General features: G+C 36.2%; 2 protein-coding genes across 5 annotated transcripts in view; one reads left to right on the top strand and one right to left on the bottom strand.

Annotated features, from left to right (window-relative positions):
- Positions 1-6,853, top strand: part of LOC126811438 (guanylate cyclase 32E) — a 110,294-nt gene extending 103,441 nt beyond the window's left edge. For all 4 annotated transcript variants that reach the window (XM_050537041.2, XM_050537040.2, XM_050537044.2 and 1 more), the window contains 4 exons: positions 850-1,093; positions 1,964-2,062; positions 3,774-3,865; positions 5,338-6,853. In XM_050537041.2, coding sequence (XP_050392998.2) covers positions 850-1,093; positions 1,964-2,062; positions 3,774-3,865; positions 5,338-5,913 — 1,011 coding nt within the window. In that variant the 3' untranslated portion in view covers positions 5,914-6,853. The remainder of the gene's footprint in view (positions 1-849; positions 1,094-1,963; positions 2,063-3,773; positions 3,866-5,337) is intronic.
- A 793-nt stretch (positions 6,854-7,646) lies between these two features.
- LOC126811449 (speract receptor) lies at positions 7,647-24,416 on the bottom strand. Its single transcript, XM_050537087.2, has 13 exons — positions 24,332-24,416; positions 22,677-22,832; positions 21,924-22,028; positions 20,130-20,201; positions 19,430-19,595; positions 18,322-18,471; positions 17,490-17,670; positions 14,831-14,971; positions 14,197-14,320; positions 12,676-12,919; positions 11,173-11,271; positions 10,369-10,460; positions 7,647-10,114 (listed from the first exon to the last, which is right to left on the bottom strand). The coding sequence occupies exons 1-13, from the start codon at positions 24,383-24,385 to the stop codon at positions 9,509-9,511; spliced, it is 2,190 nt and encodes a 729-aa protein (XP_050393044.2). The 5' UTR covers positions 24,386-24,416; the 3' UTR covers positions 7,647-9,508.
- Between the last annotated feature and the right edge of the window lie 76 nt (positions 24,417-24,492).

The following is a 24,492-nucleotide window of genomic DNA, read 5'->3' as shown; positions in this document are numbered from 1 at the left end:
AACTATTTCTAGAAACATTAGAGTTTGGGGGCCTGGGGCTGTCATTAAACCCCCATAATGTTCTATTTAACATAATGCTGCTCATATCAGATGACACGCACCATATCGCTAAGATGAGTGTGTTTTAACTTGAAAACCGTACTGTTTTTATTAGTTTTCAAAGTGTTAAAAGAACTTAACTTCTTGACATTAGTAATTACTTTGGCAATTATAGACATATTATAGACATATTGCTTTTCTAATTAATAAGCGTGTAACTTAATTTTTTTCAACAGTATTAATTACCCCAAAGTCCAGGAAATTTCCCCCGGATCATCCAATAGAAAGCTCGCACCAGTTGTTTTCGGCTCATGGCTGCGTCATTCGTATTAGGGGCCTGTGCATCAGCCGGTCACAGGTTTGCTAAACACATTCCCAAATAAAATCGATATGTGCTCCCCTGCCACCAAGTATAGATACGTTGCCTAATAAACATGCAACTGAAATGTTTAGAATTTTCGAGTTTGGTAATTATTAATTAGTATAGCAGGTAGGGTGGTTGTGTGGCTGAATGATTTAACTCGAGAACTTCGATCAGAAGATCTGTCGTCATGTGCGTGATTACGATCGTACACTTGAACATGGCAAGGAGTCAGGTCGCCTGTCTAGCCTCGTGAGTTTTCTTCCGGTCTTCCGGTTTCCTACCGCTGATAAGGAACCGAAATGTTAGTTCCGAAATGACCCATTTTGTATTGAGTTGACGTTAGACCCCATTGATTTTCTAATTAATAAACATGGCGGATGTATCCTTTTTTTATCCAAACTTTAATATCTGAGCCTGCAAATTATTATTTTCTTATTGTGTTTCAGGTTATTGACATGCTAAACGATCTGTATAGTTTATTTGACTCCATATTAGAGAACTACGACGTCTACAAGGTGGAAACTATCGGAGACGCTTACGTCGTGGTCAGTGGTCTACCAATTAGGAATCATGACAATCATGCCGGAGAGATCGCCTCCATGTCACTACATTTGCTAAGTGGTCTGGAAATGTTCCGACTTCGTCATCAACCAGACCAATCAGTTAAGATAAGAATCGGCATTCATTCAGGTTAGATTATTCCATTTGGACATGTCACTTAAGTCAAATGTTAAATTGTAATTTCCGGCCTACTGTCTTTAATAGGGTGTCTGTAGTTTCCAGTAAAATAATATCGTTTTGATGATTTATAGATTTTGTCGCACGAGACTGATACGAATCAAATTTCGTAGAATAAAATATAGATTAAATTGAAATGAAACGAAATCACGAAATTTTATTATCTGTCTTTTAATAATAATATAATCCCCCAAGCACCAAATTTTTGTCTTGAAATCGAATTATTTTTTATTTCGAATATAATTATTTAGCTTAGCCATGGATGCAAGTATTCATTATTCGGAAAGTTCACAAAGTTAGGTGTACTTTGAATTCGTGACCCAGAATATCTACACGATCTTTGATTATATTCTTAGTATATATCCTGATATCCTAGAAATTGATCAATGGAAAAGGCTAAACCTTTACAAATTGGTAGGTCTTTAAAATAAAATGGCCCCCCCCCCCCCCCGTCATTCTCGTCATTCAAACTTTGTATATTCTTTTATTATACGAAAGTTAGTGTCTGAACATACATATTTAAGACATTGTTTTTATTTATAAGTCCCGATTTTATTTGGTTTCATTTGTTGGTCTGTTGAAATGTGTGTTTACGTGTAGACACAGTAAGACAAAATGAATTTAAAAATTAGTAAATAATCCTACTTCCGCTTCCGCCTCATCTTTCGAAATTGAATTTAATCCTAAAGCTTTTCATACCATTAGTCATACAAATAGCTCAACAGATCTATCGAATTCAATACTTTATTTTAACCTTTATCAAAGAAATTAAGCTGCTTTAAATTGACAAGAGGACCTCATGATATTGTATTTGATCATTAGGTCCATGTTGTGCTGGAGTGGTTGGTCATAAGATGCCGAGGTATTGTCTATTTGGTGATACAGTTAATACAGCTTCTAGAATGGAATCAACGGGGGAAGGTAAGCTAGTCTGATTATAAGATTAAAGGGGTTGATTAAATCCATAATCACCTTACAGGTTACCCAATCGCTCATAATCGACTTCGATTTAGCTGTACGGATTGCCCAATCTGCTATAATAGCCTTCGATTTAGCTGTACGGATTGCCCAGTCCCTGTATCTGTATATGTTCTCTGCCATGGCTGTCATACCAAACTTTGAAAATAATCCAGAATGTTGTTTAAAATAATGCATATAACGTTTAAACTCCAAGCTCTGAAAAATCGCCAGAACCTCACAAAAAATTGTAACTATCTTGATGTCCGATTGGGCATACTCGTGTATGACGTGGCTGATATATACGGGCATCCATGGTGTGATCCCTAAACGTTTTCAAACACGTTTTAAAGTTATTGCCAAGAAGAATTGCCACAGTTCAATCCTAAATTCCCCACACTATCAAAACATCGCGACGACCCACGGCTGTGACGGGCGTTCCAATTCGAGAAACACTGTTTTATACAATTTAACAACAAAATTGACTGGCATGAGGAGGTCAATAATCACTTTAATACTTATTGTATTGACAGATCAGGACTGGTGATAATATTTATTTAAAGAAGAATTAAAACAGTCTAGCTTACATAATCTTCTGAAATCGGTTAGAAATGCAAACTAATTGATGCTTTACACTATTTAAAGATACTTTCCCACAAAAGTATTTATCGGGTGGTTATTTCCAATAAGAATATGGCAATTTTGGTATAATATGGAAAGTGAAGACACCCAAAAATGTAATGATGTCACTAATTGGCAGCCTGACGATTAGGGCTGTCTGCTTGAGTGACGTCAAATGTTGCATGCGTAGATTATCTGACCACTTTTCATTAGAGAGCGCTTTATGTATATGTTGATAAACATGACTGTGAGCGGACGTAGAAAAAGTTAGAGATTTAAACATAAAACAGATTCTTGACGGCAGGGGAGAATCCCAGAATTTACTTAGACTGCGATAGTTATGGTAAATGGGCTCAGGGATCAAAGACAACACCGTCTTTTATATGCAATGAATTCTCCCTCATCTTGGCGATTTACACAAACATGGCTTCTTTAAATACCTTTCCATTTAGCTTGGGGCATTTCCTTGAGAATATAATGTTGTGAGAGGGACTTGGAGCATTTTTTGATAAATTAATTAGTTTTTAGTATAAACATAATCATCAAATCACCAATTTGAACATGGGACGACAACTTTAAATACAATAATCAAAGGGGAAGGCCAACGATTTTCAACAAGGTTTCCATAAATCTTAAATATATATTGATAAATAATCCCCTCTGTCACACAAGCAAAAATGGTTTTGTAAGCGCGAAATTAATTTTTATTAAAACCGGAAGTGACATAGTTGGTTCAACACGCTCACTGGGCTCTATAGTAAGCGTACAGATTTGGTATAAGTTTACTGCTGTGTTGTGTTCAAGCGTCGTCCTTTGGCCAAAAATCTGATCAAATGGGCTGTTTGTTAGGATATTATAAACAGGAATTTATGTTTTTTTAACGTTTAGTACAAAAAGCCGTCGCGTAAATTCACTCATACTGAACCGTATGCTGTGCCTCAATTCACGCCGCATGGCTAATTGTTTACATCACGTGGTTTGATTGACAGCTTGCAAGTGACATGTTTGTCTATCGATATAGAATGCCTTGAGTATATTTATTTTCAAATTTCAGCCTTAAAGATTCACTGCAGTCAAGAATTAAAGAATATATTGGATAAGTTGGGCGGGTATAATCTACAAGAGAGAGGATTTACAGCAATGAAGGTAACTTTGATGTTATAGATAAATGTATAGTTTAGTAAATTTTAAAAAAAGCATGTTATGGCCGATAAACATGATGGCATTAATGATTTAGAATAAGGCGATGCCGCCCCAATTCAGACTAAATATAAATCGTATGATTCGATTGTGGTGACCCTGTTATTGTCAAGATTAACTTCAAATGTATGGAAACTGAAACATACCAGGAGGTTTGAAGCGATAAATCTTACATGCATCTAATACGTATTACATACTGTGATATATGTCATAACACACCATGATTTGAATTACAAAAGTAAATATATTTTAATCCTGATCATGCTCAAGTTTCGGATCTTGTGGGCTGTACAAGTCCATCAATCGATGAGCTTAAATTCGACTTAATTCCCACAGAAACATGCAACAGAGACAAGAATCTGTTAAATGTTATTGTTACAAAAAAAATCTGAAAAGGCTGTAACTAAGCATTAGGGAGCAGGATGGAACTTTAAGGTAATACGTACGTTTAAAGCCAGTTTTGAAATGCGATTAGAACGTTATAGCTTATGTCCAATGTTCCAGAAAATCAAAATCAAAAGCCAAAGTTTAAATCAATCTCATCGTAATCATATGTCACAATAGCATGTGGCTTATAAATAGCTATTTTAGGTCTTCGGGATTAAATATTTAATTACGTTTATTTGGGGACGAGTTTAAACACTGTGAAGAAATAAAATGATGAAATTCTTTATAGTATTGTCAAGTAAAATACACTATCATAGCAAATTGTCATGTGGGCGTCGCGCTTGCTCAGTGTGTAAGGCACAGGTTCACTAATTTCCCTCATGGCACACTGTATATGGAATTCTCGGCCAGTAATGAGATCGACTAAATCACCGGACGAACGAATGAAAGAACTGTTTTTTTAACACGATCTTTAATGGAATTTAGTGATGTTTAGTGCTCGTCACCTGTCAATGCGTGGGAATAAATATTTGATACGTCTCACAGCGGTCGTGAAATGAAATGAAATGAAATGGGGTTTAACGTCCTACTGTTCTGCTTCTATACTGGGTTAATTAAGATGGGCATACGCCATACAGTGTGCTATGAGGGAAATTTTTCCCGGGCAGCGGCACTATAGCCTAGACAGCTGTCCTTGTCAGGTCCTCCGTCCTGCACCACTGACAAGTGGAATCCACGCCGGAAAATCTGGATGAACTTTCTCGGCCAATGCAGGGATCGAACACCCGACCTCCAGGCTAGCGGGCCAGCGTCTTAACCCCCTAGCCACCGTGGCTTCCACAGCGGTCGTGCCGAACGCTTGTAATATAGGTTTCCGTAACCGTATTCCATTTATTCTAGAAGGTCGCGTGGTTAAAACCGCCTTAGTTGCTCCTTTGCACTAATAACATAAACAAAACTAATGCGACATCTGGTATTCGTATTTGTAATTTAATAAATAAGTGAATTGTTTATTTGACCTTTTTTTGCAGGGTAAAGGTGAACGATTAACTTATTTCCTAGTCGGAGAAGATAAAAATCATAGAATTCGTCGAATCTCAACAGATAAAGAATACGACAAGCGTTGTGTTTCATCTGGTAACCCTGACTATAGCTCTTCGCTCAAAACGTATGAAGCCTTCGTCAATGGCAATGTTCTTCTGGAAAATTCAGAGTCCACTGAAAATCCGCCACAAACAGACAAGTCTTCGAATCCCGTGGTTCAAGCAGACATACGACCGGAAATAACGGACAAAAACACCGTTAATTCGACAATCCCCAAGGACAGTTTTCTATTGGTGCGTGAAAATCTGCCACGTCGTTCCAGTAGTATGAATGGTACACCCTCCCGAGAAGGATCTCCCCAGTCGGACTCCACGTGTAGCGAATGTGAGCAAATGACGTTTACAATTGAAGATCCAAATGAACGGAAGTGCCTATTGAAAACTAAGCATGCCAAACAGTGCCATAAAGTCAGAAAGCATAATTCCATGCTTAATAAGAAACCAAGTCATGTTTGTGATGATTTTAGTCAAGTGAATGGTTCGGTCCCAGAAAGTATTCTGTGATGAGTTAAATAACATGTTTTTATTCTCGGTGCCTGCAGTATTTTCAACTTGTATATTTTTATTGAATCTCATGTCGTGTTTCAACATTATTGTGTTTTTGGAGAACTCCTATTTTGAGAAACAACTATTATCATTTGTGTTGAAAGGATAACTCATATATGATTTTTTGTTTTATATAGATATACTTTAAATATTATATAGTGTCCTTCTTATCCTAAAAGTCATTCAGAAGTAAAATACTTAATATATAACCTTTAAAGTTTATTACTCTGGGGGGGGGGGGGTTGCATCCATCATATAAATACACACACACTTAACTTATTATATACATTATTCTCGATCTTAACCAATAAGTATACCTTAACCAACCTTGTGTCAATTTATAATCATATAAATGATATATGCGGTTATTGTTCTAAAATTTAGTATGATTTAAAAATTGTCTTAATAAAGAAGCATAATTTTAAAAAACGTTTCCTACTGTGCATAATTTATAAAGAGTTTACTAAAGGGGTATATTCCAAAGGGCGTTCTCTAATTGTGCATAATTTAAACAGAGTTTCGAGATTTTCAAGATATTGTATACCGGATAAATGGCTTTAAAACTAAAATGGACATAGTTATAAGCATGTTTATATAATAATTGAGATTGATTTTTTAATAAACATTTTAGAATATTTGAAGAATAATTGTCCACATTAAACAGAATATTCAATGCTTTCTGTAAAATATTCTTGTATTGTTATCTAAATATAGAAGCATTTAATTGTTTTGCAAAAGGATATGTTCTTATTATTGTTCATCTGATAACATATATTTATTTTGCTATAAAAATGCTCTTTTTATTGTTCTTATGATAACATGTTATGCTATAATAAATGCTCTTATTATTGTTCTTATGATAACATGTTCTGCTATAATAAATGCTCTTATTATTGTTTTTATCATTGTTCATCGGATAATATTTGTTACTGTTATAACTGTATATCTGTATTTATTCAGCCGTATAGAATTCCCCATAGACTACACTGCCAACAATAAAGTGTTAAAAAACATTAATAAAGTTCAAATTGGCATAATATTTTGTGGACATTGGGGATTCCGATATCATAAATTAATTTGAAAGCAATCTAAATAAAATGAATTATTCATGTATAATTAGCAGGACAATTTAGAATATTGTGGATTCCGAAATTCAAAATGGTAAAGAAACAAAAATAAACAAATTTCAGTCTAGGGCATTTTCAAAATATGTTTTCTACATTGAGTAATTAAGTAGTTTTGAAAGTTTATCACTTTATTATATTTGGAGTGCATCTTGTTTCACATTTATTCTTTAATATGTGGCTCTGGGAATCTTTGACAACAAAGTTCTGTTTGTAGACAACTTTTGAGTACAGTCAGTACTATAAAATAAATATGTCATCGCTGGTTCGGTGAATTGCCATCTCGCACATTTGACGAGTTTGGAATAAAATCAAGCGTTTGTAGAGTACACTGACTGCCCTAAGCAGAAATCATCAATAAAAAATCGAAGATTTGAATCCCAAATTCCCAGAGTCACCGAGTTGACACTTGATGATGGGTATCCCAAAAATCTTGTTTCAATGATCACAGTATTTAATACATAATGCATACTACAATAAAAGATCGTAATTATTTAATTCATATAATATACTATTTACATTGAATTATTTCTATTTTAACATGTTGATAAAATGTATATACAATAAAATAAAATACTTATTGATAAAATAATCATGAAATAACTTATAATAATTACATTCACAAAAGACAAATGAGACAATTATACGCAAAAAGGTTTTTGTTCAATCGGAACAACCTCATTTACTTCGCTATCAGTGGAATTACATCTCGAATGCAGCAGAAGAAAATCTACCTAATTTAAACCACGTAACTAAATCGCGGTGCTAAATAACCCAACCTGAGAGTGGACAGGTTTGAAATCAAATCAAGTATCATGTGGGGGGGGGGGCTGGGTGGCCGAATGGTTTAAGGTCTGGCAGCGAGTCAAGGTATAGGATCGCATGTTCAACTTTGTGGGATTTCTCCGGGTATTGAAATATGATAATCCGGAAATGTTCAACTTTGTGGGATTTCTCCGGCTATTGACATATGACAATCCCGAAATGACCTAGTTACCCCTCACCCCCTGCCCCACTCTCTTTATGTCAGACAATTGTGGATCCAGGTACCAGCAGCCCCCCCCCCCCATCCTCTCCATGACAGTATAAAATATTCACTTATTATATATTAAGGTGAATTTGAGCTTTTTGTTGGTTGTGGTATAGTAGGGTTGTAGCTGGTGAAATTTATTGTCATATTCGAGTTCTATATATTCACCACAAATACCCATTGACAACCTGATTTTCAAAATGTTATCCAACACATATAGGTGGCGCCAACTTCTTTATATTTTCTGCAATGCCTGCTGAATGTTGCGAAAATTTATATTTAGTATGTCTTTGTAACATACTGAAGGGAATTGAACCATATGGGCTGATATTAATTTTAGAAAAACAACTATTACAATATCACAAAAAGGTTATGCACATACCTATGTTATCAAAACATTTAACTGAAGGGCCAAGGCAATAATAAGATGGGCACAACATTTGACGGCATCAGCAAAATACAAAATTATTATTATATTTATGAAAGGGTTTTTATAATTATGTATAGTCGACCTATATGGGCTATGACTACCCTTGTTTAACAAATGAACACTTTATGTTGATAATATATTATGTACATACTAAAAATACTTATGAACACTATTTTATTATGCTTCAAGTTTTGCAAAGAAACAATTGGTCTCCAGAACGTTTTGTAGAAAGAATAACACCATTTCATTTTCGGCAGTGTAGAATTTCACAATTTCATCTTGGGATTGTTTTTCACAGCAGTTGCTAGAACTGTTTTACGAAAGTAAACACTGGATTGGGTTTGGTACTACCACCTTGAATTGTTCTCCAAATTAAGCAACGACAAAAATAAAATACAAATTGGTACTGCTTTCACGGTCATTATGCAAATCAGAGATAATAAGTCTAGCTACAAGAATAGTTGTTACTATAGCAACTATGTGATAAACAAGAAATATCCCGAAACTAAACAATGTGGCGGGTTTGGTACTTTGTCTTTTCTCTCCGATATAGACAACAACAAAATTGCTATTGATACTGATTCTGACTGTACATACGCTCGTAATTCATGATATTCAATATTCTAATCACGAACAGTAAGTCTAGCTGCAATCACGATTATTACTATTGCAACTATGTGATAAACATGGAAATATTACGAAACTAAACAATGTGTTCGGTTTGATAATACCATCTTGGTCAATCACAAAAAATAAGTCAAGCTGCAAGCACAGTTGTTACTGTACCAACTACGTGATAACCATTGAAATATTACGAAACTGAACAATGTAAATGAAACAACACAAAATACGAAATAAAAATTAATCCAATTTTCAGTATACCTGAATTGCTGATCATAGGTGAACAGTACTTCAGTTATCTAATAGCAAACGTGTTCATATTGCAACCGTTTGATACAAATTACGCAATTAAACAAACGAGTTCTCTGAGAAAGTCACTGTGTTGGGTTTGGAATGCTGCGACCCATTGCTGTCTGTACGGTCTCGGACCACTAGAAAGTTATTAGAATCGTTAGATTCGGGATGAACCTTGTTGACCTGGAACAACCCTGTCCGTAATGATGTTTTTGAATTGGCATTTTTCCCCGGTTCAACCATGTTCAGATTTCCATTTTTAATACTCTTTGACCTCCTGAGTGAGCCGTTCATAATAAAATTGTTATTTGTGTAGCCATTACATAAGCCAACGTCCGAAAGTGCTGGAGGGCGAACAACAGTTTCTCCGTTAGATGTTTCGACCGAAGATGAAACTCGCAAATTATCGAACTCGTTATTACTGGTCCGGGGTGACGCTTTTCTGTCAAATATTCCCGATGAACGCATAGCTGTATTCATATTGAGATGTGAGATATGTTTGAGACTAGACCTTAATTTAGGAATATTTCTATCAAGGTCCGGTAATACAGTAGAAGAAAGGTCAAGGTTGACTCCACTATCTGTGGAATTACTCAGGCGTATTTCACGCACCGTTTCATCTTCATCCACCAACCAATACGTATTAACTTCTCCCTTGCCCTAAAAAACAGAATGTTGATTTCTTGAAATGGATAATAGATATTTAGTTGACCAAGAGGTGTGAATACTATATTTTTTAAAATACTGTTTTTATATTTGCTGTGTAGCGTGAGATATGTATGATTACGCAACGTATGCTTGGTCGGACTATTATTAAATTTCTAAAATCGATACACTTTGAGAATGTGTATTAAGTCAAATTTCATGAATGTGATAAAAAGGAAAAAAGAGGCACGAATTGATACGAAACTAACCTTCATTGCTACTAAACCCCTGCCTTCAAGAACATAACCACCTAATTCATCCAGTATTTCTTTACATTGTTCACTAGTGTGAATCTTTAAAGCTGAAATAAAACATTAATAAATCAGTAGTCTATACACTACCACATTCTCCGTCCTATGCATTGCTACGCCCTCTTCCCTATACACTACCACTCCCTCCTCCCTATAAACCATACTATACCTCCTCCCTGTAAACACTACCACACCTCCTCCCTATAAATACTACAACACCTCCTCACTATAAACACTACCACACCTCCTCCCTATAAACACTACCACATTCTCTGACACACCTCCTTGCTGTAAACACTACCAAACTCTCCTCCCTATAAACACTACCACATTCTCTACCACACCTTCTTGCTGTAAACACTACCAAACTCTCCTCCCTATAAACACTACCACATTCTCTACCACACCTCCTTGCTGTAAACAGTACCAAACTGTCCTCCCTATAAACGCTACAACACCCTCTACTACACACACATCCTTATTACACAAAGCGTTTCATGTCAAACGTCGTGTCAACAAAATACAAGTCATCTTCATTTCAATGGTTGCGAAGTGGCCCATACTCTACTGTCAGTGGTTCTTTAAATTCCAACTGTCAGTGGTTCATTAACATGCACGCTAATGTGTTCACAGATTGACCCCGGTTTATTGTCATCCCTTCAAAACGGTTTGTTTTACTAGTGGACAGAAGAGAATAATTTAATATGTATTAAAATATAATACAAAAATTTAACAAAAGGGTGGGGGGGGGGCTGAACTTACGTTCTCCATTGGATTCCATTCTGGAAGCTGTATTGACCGTATCACCAAATAGACAATACCTGGGCATAGTTAAACCTACAACCCCGGTTACTACTGGGCCTAAATAATAACAATAAGATATTTCATTAAAAACATAATTAAACATAATAAAACAAAACACGGTATGAACTTCTACAGCACTGTAATCTGATCTTGTATATCGTGAATTCGGGTAATGAACAATCCCAAAACATTTTAAACATTCCATTGGAAACTTTTCCCGTGTACGTTTCACTAGCTTTAAAATGTTTATAGTAGCCTTGAAATATAATTTGTTCGAATTCGATCTGAGACACCTGTGAAGTTTCCCTGATAACATTATTTATATCATCAGTTCTTTATGATTAATTGGTTTATCAGGAATGCTGTATTTGTTTTGTCCTTTGGCATTATGATTACTCTCTACACAGTCGGCATATAATTACATCATTCTATATTCTAAATTAGCAGCTGCTATGTTCTCCTTTAATGTTGTATTACCGTCAGATACATTGCATATTGGGTGTTTTTATTGTAATTTTGTTTGTTAGCTACATTGCTGGTGTTATTGAGAACAAAACGCCTGGCAGTGTATAAATATTTTACTTCAGTCGTGCAACATGCGAGCAAACGAATTCACGATTACCACTTAAATGACCTACACGAGTTTCCTTAATGACATGGATCAAAGAGACTTGCACTTATGGTCCTTTGACTAACAGAATATATTCTTGACATGGAAACACACATGTTTACACAATAGTTTTAAACATTTTGTTCGCATGCCAATATATGCAAATGCAGAAATCAAAGAAATCCTCAGATGTTGACTTCATCAGTACTCTTTAAGCTAATATAGTCAGCCGATTAAACGAGTTACTATGCTATCCCCCAGAGCTAAAAGCTCAAAAATACAATATCATCGAGAAATAATAGTGGAGTAGCGTGGATTGCCAGCGCCGGCAAGTCAAGAACTGCGCCCCCTAAGCCATGGACCGATAACACACCCATCCGTCCCTTCCACAAGTATTAAACCGCTTACCAAGCACATTTATTGTATCTTAAGAAATACTCATGTGATTAAGAGACGCAACGAATATGCACCATTGATTTGACCACATAGGCCTATAATAACTTTACTTTACAGTGAAACGTAGGAACCAGGGGTAAAAATCAAAGGTCAGCAGTACAGAGAGCTGCAAATGTTGCCGGATAATGTGTCGGTCTTGTTGAGGAGATTGGCACAGTTTGACAACCAAATAAATAGTACATAAAATGATCATGTAAATGTGGTATGATTATATATATTTCATACAAATTTCCATTCAAATCCATTGAAAATATATTGCATAATTTACTCAGTTTTGTGGGAATTGGTGTAAAGTCATTTAAACAAATTTCATTCAAATTAGATTTGTGTGAAAGTGGTGTAAAGTATGCCTACCACTCTTATATGGTTATTATATGTATATAGTGTATATTTACCTGAATGTAATCCAATTCTTAATTTGATAATCTCATTTGGCATATGACGAATTTTAAACTGTTTTATAGATGATAAAAGATGTAGGGACATGGATGCTATTTCTCCAGCATGGTTTAATCCGTTACGATTGGGTAATCCACTGACGACCATGTAAGCATCTCCTATAGTCTCTACCTTATAGACATCGTAATTCTTGATTATAGAATCAAAGAGTGTATACAGATCATTCAATAGATCAACAACCTGGTTAGAAAAAAAAACAACCCTCATAATTAACCAACACGAAATGCAAATCAAATGGGGTTTAACGTCCATCTTATATCTCTTATGGGTGGGGGGTGGGGGTGGATGGCCTAATGGTTACCACGTGCGCGCTGTATCATACGGTCTGTCATTGAGTCAACTAGCGGGGTTTCGATTTCCCGGGTGTACGGGACAAGGCGTAGGGTCGCCTGTCCAACCTCGTGGGTTTCTCCGAGTCCTTCGGTTTTCTCCCACTGCTAAAGACTCCTACTTGCAAGCGAATTATTGAAATAAAATTGAACCATGTGTTAGTCCCAAAGTGACCTAGTTTGTATCGAGTGGACGTTAAACCTCATTTATCTCTCTATATATATATATATATATATATATATCTCTTATGTCGGTAAAGATGAAAGATATATACACAGAATTGGTTTTTTTAAGAATTGACATGGCTGGAATTGAATCGGGTTTTTTTTCATGGCAGAAGTATTACTCACTTGCCATACAGCATGACAAGGCGTCTGTGCTGTGCTGCCAAGTTTTAAATTTATAAAACAAAAAACAAAAACATTTTATATGGAACTTACGCAGACTTCCTTGTCACACAATAAAAAATATCCTCGAAAACAATTAAATTCCCTTTTCCAACGTATTGATAAAAAAATATTAAAGATTGAGTTTTCAATAGATCCAAAGAGTTATTATATATCCTATATAAATAACAAAAATATAACATTGAGAGAAACCTATTAGATTTAATCATGTATATTTGTAAGGCCGTGCTCACAAACACTGTGATTTTTGCTATAATGATACGCTACGAGAACCCGTGATAGTCTGCGACAGGACAAAAGTCATAAATACTCCTAGAATCAGGGGGAGGGGGCGTCCAAAAGTCTAGCGCGTATGATTTAGATCATAAGGTCTATGATTGAGTCAAGTGGTGTTGTAGGGGGCATGGAGTAGGATCGCTTTTTAACCTCGTGGGTTTTCTCTAGGTCTTCAGGTTTATTCCCACTGCTAAAGATCCCAATTGCTGAAATAAGTTTGAGTCGTAGACGTTAACCCCCAACTCCCCTCTCTCTCTCTCTCTCTCTCTCTCTCATAAAAACGACAGTGTGTGGGGTCAGCTGAATGGTATAGGTTAAGGAGCGCTGTGGGACATTTAAAGTCTAGACGATAAGCCAAGGCTTAGCTTAACGTCGTAAGAATGATTGAGCAGGTTCATTATGGGGGTTTTACTGCCAGTTCTCGGCACTAGAAACGACACCTACCTGGAATGGAGTACTTTTAGCAGACATGGCGGTAAAACCACAAATATCACTAAAATATATTGTTACGGAATCAAAATCTTCTGGCACCACTGACCGACCTCGTACTAACTGAGCAGCAACAGATCTGAAATAATCAAAATACTATATGGTAAACACCAAATCGGGCTATTTTTAGGCCTCTCGTCCATCCACACGGATTGCCTATTAATATATTGTTCCAATTACTTTATTTCGAACAAGGTTCATATGAGGACATGGCTAAAAATTTAAAATTGACTCGCGCTAATATTTGATTCAGGGATATGGTTGTTGATTCGTTGTTTTTGGGAACTTTTTGGGTCGGTTTTTGCAGGTAAAACACAATATATTAGAACAGAAAATGAGACAAAAAGTAAGCATCGTTGGATTTGCTATGAAATAAAATAGCCTACTCCTCTTCGAATTCTAACTGCCAATGTGCACGCGAATGTATACACATGTACTTGCTTTTCCTGTAAAGCCAAAAGAATGGGTGATTTCTCTTGCCATGCACTCTCTCAAGAAAGTATCGGGATCCAAACCATAATGATCAAGCACCATACGCACTGGACCACCATAACCTCCGGAATTTGTTGATATCAAACTATAGTGTTACCTTGGCAACATACTATGTAGTAAAGTTTCCGTCTTTTTCTTCTCCTCTGCTAGTTCTACAGTTCTTTCTGCTACAATCGTTTCTAAATTATTGGCATATTTCTCCATCATTATCATCATATTATCAAATATATTCGATTTCCTGGAAATATATAATTAATGTAATAACCGTCATTTGCAATTGCAGCGTGATTTCTCACGCGGATAAGGGGAGATAACACAATTTTATATGGATGCAGACCAACAAATATTCTCATATTAACTTCAATGACTTTGCTTCCCAATTTTTCTGAACTTTTAGTAGGGCTGACTTGCTCTTCACTAGAGAAGGAGTAACCATGGACAATGTCTCGCGTCAAAATTTGAAGTAGTATATTAGTAAGCATGTAACTATTCGCCGTACAGCTCACCGTGACCAACCCTTGCTGTTAACATTGAGCTTTTAAACTATAAATATTCATCCAAACCAGTCAAAACAATTGCCATTTGAGCGGGAAAGGGGTGGGAAAGAGCGAATGACATATACTTAACACATTAAAAACTCAAACTAACCGACCATGAAGGAAGTAACGAACGACATTGATCTGTCAATGATCTTCTGGAAAGGACAAACATGTAGTATACAACTATACCCTTGACCCGAGGTTGCACGGGTAGAGCCTTGACCGGAAGTAATATAACTTCGAAGCTATCTGCCAACTCCCTTTTTGGCGGGACAAACAAGTATTATATATACTATTCAAAAAAAGTAGGGGATATTTGATTTTGGGGGCATAATACTAAAATATGCAAATGACTACGAAAAAAGTCACTATAGAACCTAACAGAAGAAACATTTCCAGTTACATGTGACGCCCAAACGCACCAATAGCTACCGCATGGAATGAAGGTGATGCTTGGGATCATCATGGGGGTCCAACCCAAGATTTGCACGACTCTGACTTTGAATGTTACAGTCATTGTGGCATTGAATTCCAGGGTGGAAACATCAGTTTAATTGTTTTAGTGACCAGAAAACAAATTTTGATATGCGTCGGCTTACCCAAAATGAAAGGTTACGTGCCCTTGGCATGCTACAGATCGGCACAACACAGGCGGTTGTGGCGCGGACGATGAATGTTTCTCAGTCTGTCATAAGCAGGCTATGGTCCAGATACCGTGATACACAATCTGTACAGGACAGACCACGCTCAGGTCGACCAAGGGCGACAACTCAAGCCCAGGATCGATTTATCCGTACCTTGGCCTTGAGAAATCGTGTCATCACAGCAAATCAGATCAGCGCTCGTCTTCAAACAGACACTGGTGTGAGAGTGAGTGGCCAGACGATTCGGAATCGACTGCATAGGGGTCACCTTCGCGCCCGACGTCCTCGCGTGATCCCTCTTTTGAGAGATCATCACATTCAGGCAAGACGTCGTTGGTGTAGGGATCGTCAACACTGGGATAATCGACGCTGGAGCAATGTGATGTTTTCAGATGAGTCAAGGTTCACTGTTGATTTTTTGGACAGACGTAGGAGGGTGTGGCGTCGTCGAAACGAGCGCTTCCAAGACGTTAACGTCATCAGACATGATCGATTTGGGGGTGGTTCTGTTATGGTGTGGGGAGGCATCACTGTTGCTGGAAGAACGGCTTTACATGTTGTTGCAGGGCGTGTTACAGGCCAGTACTACCGGGACAACATCTTGGCAGTCCATGTTGTGCCGTTCGCACGACGTCATGGCCGCCGTTTCATCTTCCAGGATGACAACGCAAGATGTCACAGGGCCAGGATCGTTACAGGTTACCTCCAACAACAGAACATCACCACATCACCTTGGCCAGCACTGAGTCCCGACCTCTCCCCCATCGAGCATGTCTGGGACATGCTTGGACAGAGGTTACGTCAACGTCAACAACGTCCTGCCAATGTCCAAGAACTTGCTGCTGCGTTGCAACATGAATGGGACAATCTGGACCAAAATGACCTTAGACGTCTCATTAGGAGTATGCCACGTCGGATCAATGCTTGTTTGGCAAACAGAGGAGGATTTACCCGTTACTGACTTGGTTGTGATGCTGTGGTAACTTTGCTGTTTGACCCCGGGTATCATTTTACCCTTATAATGGTCAGTCTGTGCCTTACTTAGTCTAACGATCATTTGGAATAAATCGATGAATGTGAACTTCATTTCATTTTGTCATTTGTTTCTTCGTCAGTTTCATTAGGTGACTTTAATAACACTTAAAAATCAAATATCCCCTACTTTTTTTGAATAGTATACAATCAGGGGCGGATCCAGGATTTTTTGCAGGACCTGGTTAGGAAATTTGACAGTTGACAATGCATGATACCATCATTGTCTCCAAATTAGTAGGCATACATACACACTGAGATTTTTATAGAGAGACAATTTTATTATGAATTAATAGGATTACATTGTGATTCAATTTCATTGATGCAAAGCATTAATTATTATATCACACAGGCCTATGTCTATAACATTATCTCGCGCTTTCAATGCCTATCCTATCCCACCATGTGACGATAAAGAATAACGCACGTGACCGTGAGTGATAGGGGGAGCGTGGACAACCCAAACCCCACAACATCCTCTGGATCCGTTCGTTTTTTCTGGACCATCCGATATAGTGGATTCCAATATGAAACTACTTACAATCCTTTCTGCATGGGTCGAAGCCTTTTTCTACACGTCTTCATATCTGGTCTCATTTCAGGATCTTCCAACCAACAGTCTCTCATTACTTCCAGTATATAAGCTTCTGTATCTAACTGAGATAAACTAGGTCGAAAATATACCCCATTTTCTGGTCCCGCTTTAACCCTTTCAATTATTTCTGTTAAAATAAATGACATTAACATTTTATTTTAACTTGTTACTCCTTTGAATTTGGAAATTCACGACAAGTTTTCCTTTCGATAGCCCTCGTAAAGTATGCATACATATTATATTCTGGGGGTTGACTGACTTTACACCTCACAATGGTCACGAACGACGAAAGTCAGTCATTAACAACTCATATCATGCTATTTGGTCGTAAACAAAAACCTTAAACCGGGATTTCTTTATCGTCCAATAATAGCAGGAGATTTGATTAAATAATTATTTTGTAAATAGAATGTAATAATTTATGAAAAATTTACCAAAAGACATTTTTATTTTATTGGCTGAAAGAAATAATAATATTGTATGAAGCTAAAATAAAAATGAAGAATATGTGTCATGACGAGAAAACGAAACCAGCTCGATTCACCTTTCCCGTACCCCACCCTTAGATCATTTTTTTTTTTTTGGGGGGGGGGGGGTTAGGCCATTATATTTTTCAGTGGATGCGAAGGTGAATATCTTTTTTCCAGTAGGGCCAATGGGCCCCTAACCCCATTTGGGCCCTCGGACTTCCGTCTATCCGAGGGCCACGTCTGCGCATAAATGAGTTATAACCAATATGTAACCAATATGTAACTAATGATTAATGTAACTGTCTTACCTTTTGGTGTAAAAAGACTGTTACCAAACGGACCAGATCGTGATAATATTTCATACAGTAAAATACCAAACGAATAAACATCTCCTTTCTGCGTTCCACCCAACAAAACTTTATCTAGTCTCAGCAACTCAGGAGATGTCCAAAGATACCCTGTATAGAAACAAGAGCAAGTGAAATGAAATGGAGTTTTAACGTCCCACTAGTCTGTTCCATCCGGGTCAATGTAGACGGGAGAAAAAAGAACATTAACTAGAAGGTAAATCAAAATTCACGCACAATCGATTTCCAATAAAATGAATTAAGAACAATCAAGTAAGGACAGAAAGTGTGTTCACCACACGAGAAAAAACAATCCCCAAAAGATACCCTGCGCAGCGCATATTATCATACGATCAATAAATTTCCAAGATAGAAGAATGCAAATTATCGATCAATATTCATAAACCTGTACTATCGATAAAAACGGGGTGTGGTCAAAACGACGTATAATAAAAACGGCAAAAATTCACGTTTGTCAAAAGAATAAAATTTGGTCAAAATTTACATAAATGATTGGGGTCATAATAAATAACAAAGATTTCATTCGGGGTTTAATGGCCGTTGTGACCAATCTATGGCCATTTTAACGAAAAGTTAGTTATGGCCATTTTGACTAAAAGTTATGGATGGCTATTCATTTTGACTAAACGTTTTGGTCATTTTGACTAAAAGTTAAAGTTGTGGTCAGAAAGAACGAGAAAGTGACCAAAGAACGAGGCTTGACATATTCCATAACTCATGTCAAACGGTGACGCCATGAGAGCATGCGCAATAGACTGGAATAACCACACGATAGAAATTGACATTCAGTTGAGACTCATGCCGTATTTCGCTGGACATAACTGAAACAATTGAATGTAAATCAGTTTATATACAATTAGATTACATTATTATATGCGTTGCGACCCATTTGTGTCAATTTCTAGGTCCCAAATATTAGCGATTTAGCTCCTTTAATAAAAATATTGTTTATTAAAAAAGGAGTTTTAGCTAAAACTTTTGAAATCCTAATAAATTGACTGAAATTATAATTTGAATTGTATCAAGAAAGAACATACCGTGTACTTACGTTTATAGAAAGCGTGCTCGCCATGATAAGGTATTTCCTGACCACACTGAAACTTAGTCAAACCAAAATCTGTTATTTTTACAACCCACCGACTGTCAACTAAACAGTTAGAAGACTTTAGATTACCGTGTGATCTTATAACACTCATATGTAGATAAATCATCCCCTGAAATAAGACATAGGTATGAGATCACAATCAACAACACACGAGATATTTTGGAAATAAGGAAATAGGGTTTAACATCCTACGTTTTTGCACCAATGAAAGCGTCCTCACTGCTAAACTCTGTCAGTATTTTTCTTTTGACGGATTGCATAGTGTACATTGGACCTCGCCAATGTTCCTAGACGCTGTCCCATGTCATGGGCTATGTCCTGTGTCGCTTCAGGTTTGAAAAGACCAATCACTTAGCACGGTGAGATACAAATCTACTTAATTCTATAGATTATAGTTCAATGACATACAAAAGATATCCCGAAAAAATAATAACTGTTATTTGAAAACATGAAAACAGTCCAGTTCACAAAACACGTGTTTAACCACATCTAAGTATTTCGGTTTTAAAAGGCACCCGACCTGATGATAACCAAATACATACTAGTGACTATATTTTGTAATTTGTTTCCTGCATTTGTAAATTTAAGACATTTAGTATTAATAATATATATGTTTTAGTAGTAAGCATATAGTCTGGTTTACCTTTAAGATATCAGCTATTATAGAAGCTATAAACATACTGTCTAACTTGACATCATCGTTCTCTAATATATCCTGGTCAAAAAATGTATAAAAGAAGTTAGAATAAATGAAATGAAATGAAATGGGATTTAACGTCATACGTTTCTGTGCTTATGAAGACGGGCATATGCTAGGAGAGAAATATTGCCCACACAGCAGCACTACGGCCTACTCTTATTTCAAATTTCCACTGTCAAATTTTATTTTACGTGCGAGCTAATTTGGTTTTCCGCCTCATCCAAACCACTAGACACTGTTACGGCAGAAGTCCATATTTGCATCAATATTTGATCCGGGTCAATAAATTAGACGCTTTGAATCGTAGTGCATAATTTTTACTATGCGTAACCATATCGACGCATAATGGCTGCCGCTAGTGTCAAAAAGAAAACGCAACGGTAAGTTAAACGTCCCTAAGTCCCCTTACAAGTTGTAGGTGGATTTTATATTGTTAGGTCTATTTCCCACATGTTTTTTTTGTAAGATTTGGCAATTTTCCTAATACCGCAGAGTTTTGAAAATGTTAGGATAATACTAGTTCGTTTGTTGAACTGTACACATTTGTTTTTTGAACTGTTTACTTTCGCTTGTATATCGTGTGTGTTATTAACGTATAACGTGTGTGTTTATTATTAACGAATAATGTTCATTCCTGTATTTCAACGCAACAATTTCAACGTAACGATGTAATAAACGTAATAAACCTATTCACAAATTGAACGCGTGTTTGACTTAGGTGGACAACGCAAGGGGATTACTTCTACAAGTCACTGTAGACTGTGCCTTCTACAGACACTGTTCCTTGTTGGACCTTCCCCTTCCTGAATCACAAACAAACTTTCTCGGCCAAGAACTCCTCTTTACCAAGCCAGCGTCTCGAAATAAAAGGGTTACTAATCATGTATATTTAATGTTAAGGTATTTCAAGTACATATTGTATATTTAAAGTAAAGGCATTTCACGTACCCGTAAAGTTATGCAATTCACGAATAATTATAACAATTGGTGAGTAAATTACGTAGGGGTTATTTTTTTAAGTAGGCTAAACTTTTCCGCCAGTCACATGTAGATATTCTTGGACGACACCATGGATCGAAAATGATAAATTGAATGCTAATTATGTAATATTGAATCATGAACGGAAATATTTCAAACTTTCTTACTCTGTTGGCCTGGATGTGGACGTGGGTGGTGGGTCAAGATCTATCCGCGAATTATTCGTTTGGACGCAAGTTTTGAAATATTCCAAAGATGCCTTAGCACGAGTAATTAAGGTACTATTCTAACAAAAAACAAGAATACATTATCATTAGAATTAATGGTACATGTGATTGTACTTAAAACTAAGAATAAGTAACTCACGTGAAATTTAAACAAAGGAAAGTAAATTTACGTGTAATTAAAACAAAGGATAAGTTATTTACGTACATGTATAATTAAAATAAAGTATAAATATTTTACATGTGATTAAAATTAAGGATAAGTAATTCACGTGTGATTAAACATACATTATGCAAGAGCCAAATCTGCCAATTGCAGGTCTTTCTTTAGGCCTGAAATGTTATCTAATAGACATTAATTAACTTATCCAGAACATAATCAAGAAGGGGTAAGTAATTCATGTGTAATGACAACTTAAGTGGAACACTTTTTGCGTATAACTGAGAATCAGTATAATTGATTATCGCACGCATAATTAAAACAAAGGGTGAATAACTAGTGAGTAAGAGAGTGTATGTAAAAAGGGTTTGTTACCTCTAAACTCCCTTTAGGGCAATATTCTGTAACAATATAGATTTCATGTGACTCTATACACGCACCAATAAACTCTGTTAAATTATCGTGACGTAAATCACGCATCTAAAAAAAATGAAGTGACATTTAGTATGTACATTACAAGACACAAAATCAACGTTTGGAAGTGAATATAAGTTCAGGTATAAAGGGAAGTAATCGTGTTGTACCAACATCCCGGATACCCCGCTAATTTCTGAACAAAAATTATTGTTATAAGCACAGTTTGATAGATATACTACATACAAGGACAATCTATATTTTTGATGATTAACCTATTTGGAATAAGGATCGTCTTATTTTTTTTTATTTTTTTTTTTTGGGGGGGGGGGGGGGTGTGGAGGGGCGCCGGGGGGGATATGTACTTTAAACATCTCAGATACTATAACTGATATGTACCACTGGACATTTTTAATACTCAGTGGAGAGGAGAAAGGGGGGTGGGGCGGGGGTGCATGTAATCACACTGAGAAATTAAATAAAAGGTGTTTGGTAACTCTGTTGTACAAGCTACCATATTTAATTGGAATAAAAAATGTATTTCATAGTTTATTTATTTTGACATAAAATTTAAAATATCTTCTATTGAGTACTAGGCCCGTATAATCGAGTCTGCAAGCCACTGTGAATACTTTACTGCGTAATATATTCTGTTGGCATATTATTATTAGTAATCTGTTTTGTATAAATAGTTGTTATTTTATCTATAATTACCTGTTTTAATTCCATTTTAACTTCTCGTGATAGATCGACATTTTTCTTCTTTTTAACGAGTTTTAACGCCACGAGTACACCTCTATATACACCAGCTTGTGTAAAAGTTTGTTCATTACGTTCATGACTTATTGTGGTCTGACTGCTGAATATATTCTAAAAATAAAGAAATGTATTACCTTTGTTAAAATATATTAATATGTAGTAAAACACAGGATAAGTAGTTCACGTGTGATTCAAACAATATATAAGTAATTCGCGTGTGATTTGAAAGAATGAGTGTGTAATTCACGTGTTATTAAACGTGGGGATAAATAATTCACGTGTGGTTACAAGGGGTTAATATGTTCACTTCAATATGCATTAATATGTTAAAGGCCGCTTTGTGATAGAACAAATAAAACACGTTCCAAATATAATTTTAACACGGAGATCATTGCTACGATAGAAACGTTATGAAGATTTCAATAAATGGAAGTTACGAACGCAAAAGGAAAACACGGGTTATCCTTCTATATAACTGACTGAAGTGACGAGTGATAAGGGATACATGGGCGAATCTTTGCTCACTAATAATTCCTTCCAAGACCAAAAGTTGTTAAGTGAGGCTGTGAGAGGATATCTGATAATTACAAAAGAAATTGAATGTCACTAGATAAGGGAAAACTAGAAAAATATTTAATAGTCCGTACATTAATAAAAACAGGGTAATGCACTGACTTTTTCTATTTTTCTCCTTTTCTCTTATTTAGTGACAGTGAAAAAAAAATGTTTTTCAGATATCCTCCCACAGTCTCATAGAACAGCTTTTCGTCTTCGAAGGAATTATAAGTGAGCAGAAATCCCCCCGTTTATCTGTTATCATTCGTCACTTCAATCAGTTATATAGAAGGATAATCCATGTTTTCTTTTTGCGTTCGTCACTTCCGTTTTTGAAATCTTTATAACGCATCTATCGTAGCAATAATTATATTTGGAACGTGTTTAAACAGTTCTATCAGAAATGTGATAATGACTGACACCAATATTGTGATTTAAATAACGATATACCCTCCCCGAAATGACATACCCTCTCTCTCTCTCTCTCTCTCTCTCTCTCTGTGCAGAGGTCAGTTGCGAACTCTGCTTTATGGAATGTTCACAAAAGAAGCGAACAAATTGACTGATGTATCCTGACAGTGATATTACGTCTTACGTGTCTACACTAAGTTGGCGAACATAAAAACAGGAACGCACTCAGAAACTTCTAAATTTCTTCATATTTCTCATTATTGTGAACGACTTCAAAAGGGCGGGTGCTTACATTACTTATTATTATCGTGTTAATTGGCCAGATATGTAGCTATCGGGAAATTGCAAAATTATTCCAATTACACTTGTGGTAATTTGGTATAATTATTACAGGTATATAGTGAGATAATGGTTCCTTATTTCCACCTGTCCAATATCATAACAGCATTTATTGTCATTTTGCCCTTGAAATAACACAGAACTAAAATTGACTATTACAGTACAATTCATCTTCGTTAACCATATTAAAATATTTTTCTTGCATACGGCTATATAGATGACAGGAAACGGATATAGTTGCTGGATACAGAAGATGTATTTTTTTTATTTCCAGCGAGGTTTAATCTGTTCTTCATAACACTTACTGGTGTATTACTAGCAAATGATAGAGCTGAATGTGCTGCATCCGGCTGTAGCATAATCTCCTTCAAGTCTATCTTCCATATTAAACTAGCCAATTCTTGTTCATATTTCCAATTTCTGCAAACATCAAACAAAATTGTTAATACAGCCAGAACGAGCTTAC

This window comes from Patella vulgata, chromosome 2 (assembly GCF_932274485.2).
Source record: "Patella vulgata chromosome 2, xgPatVulg1.2, whole genome shotgun sequence".
Lineage (NCBI taxonomy): Eukaryota > Metazoa > Mollusca > Gastropoda > Patellidae > Patella > Patella vulgata.
Note: the sequence above shows the minus strand (reverse complement) of the source record. Positions and strands in the feature narration are given on the sequence as shown.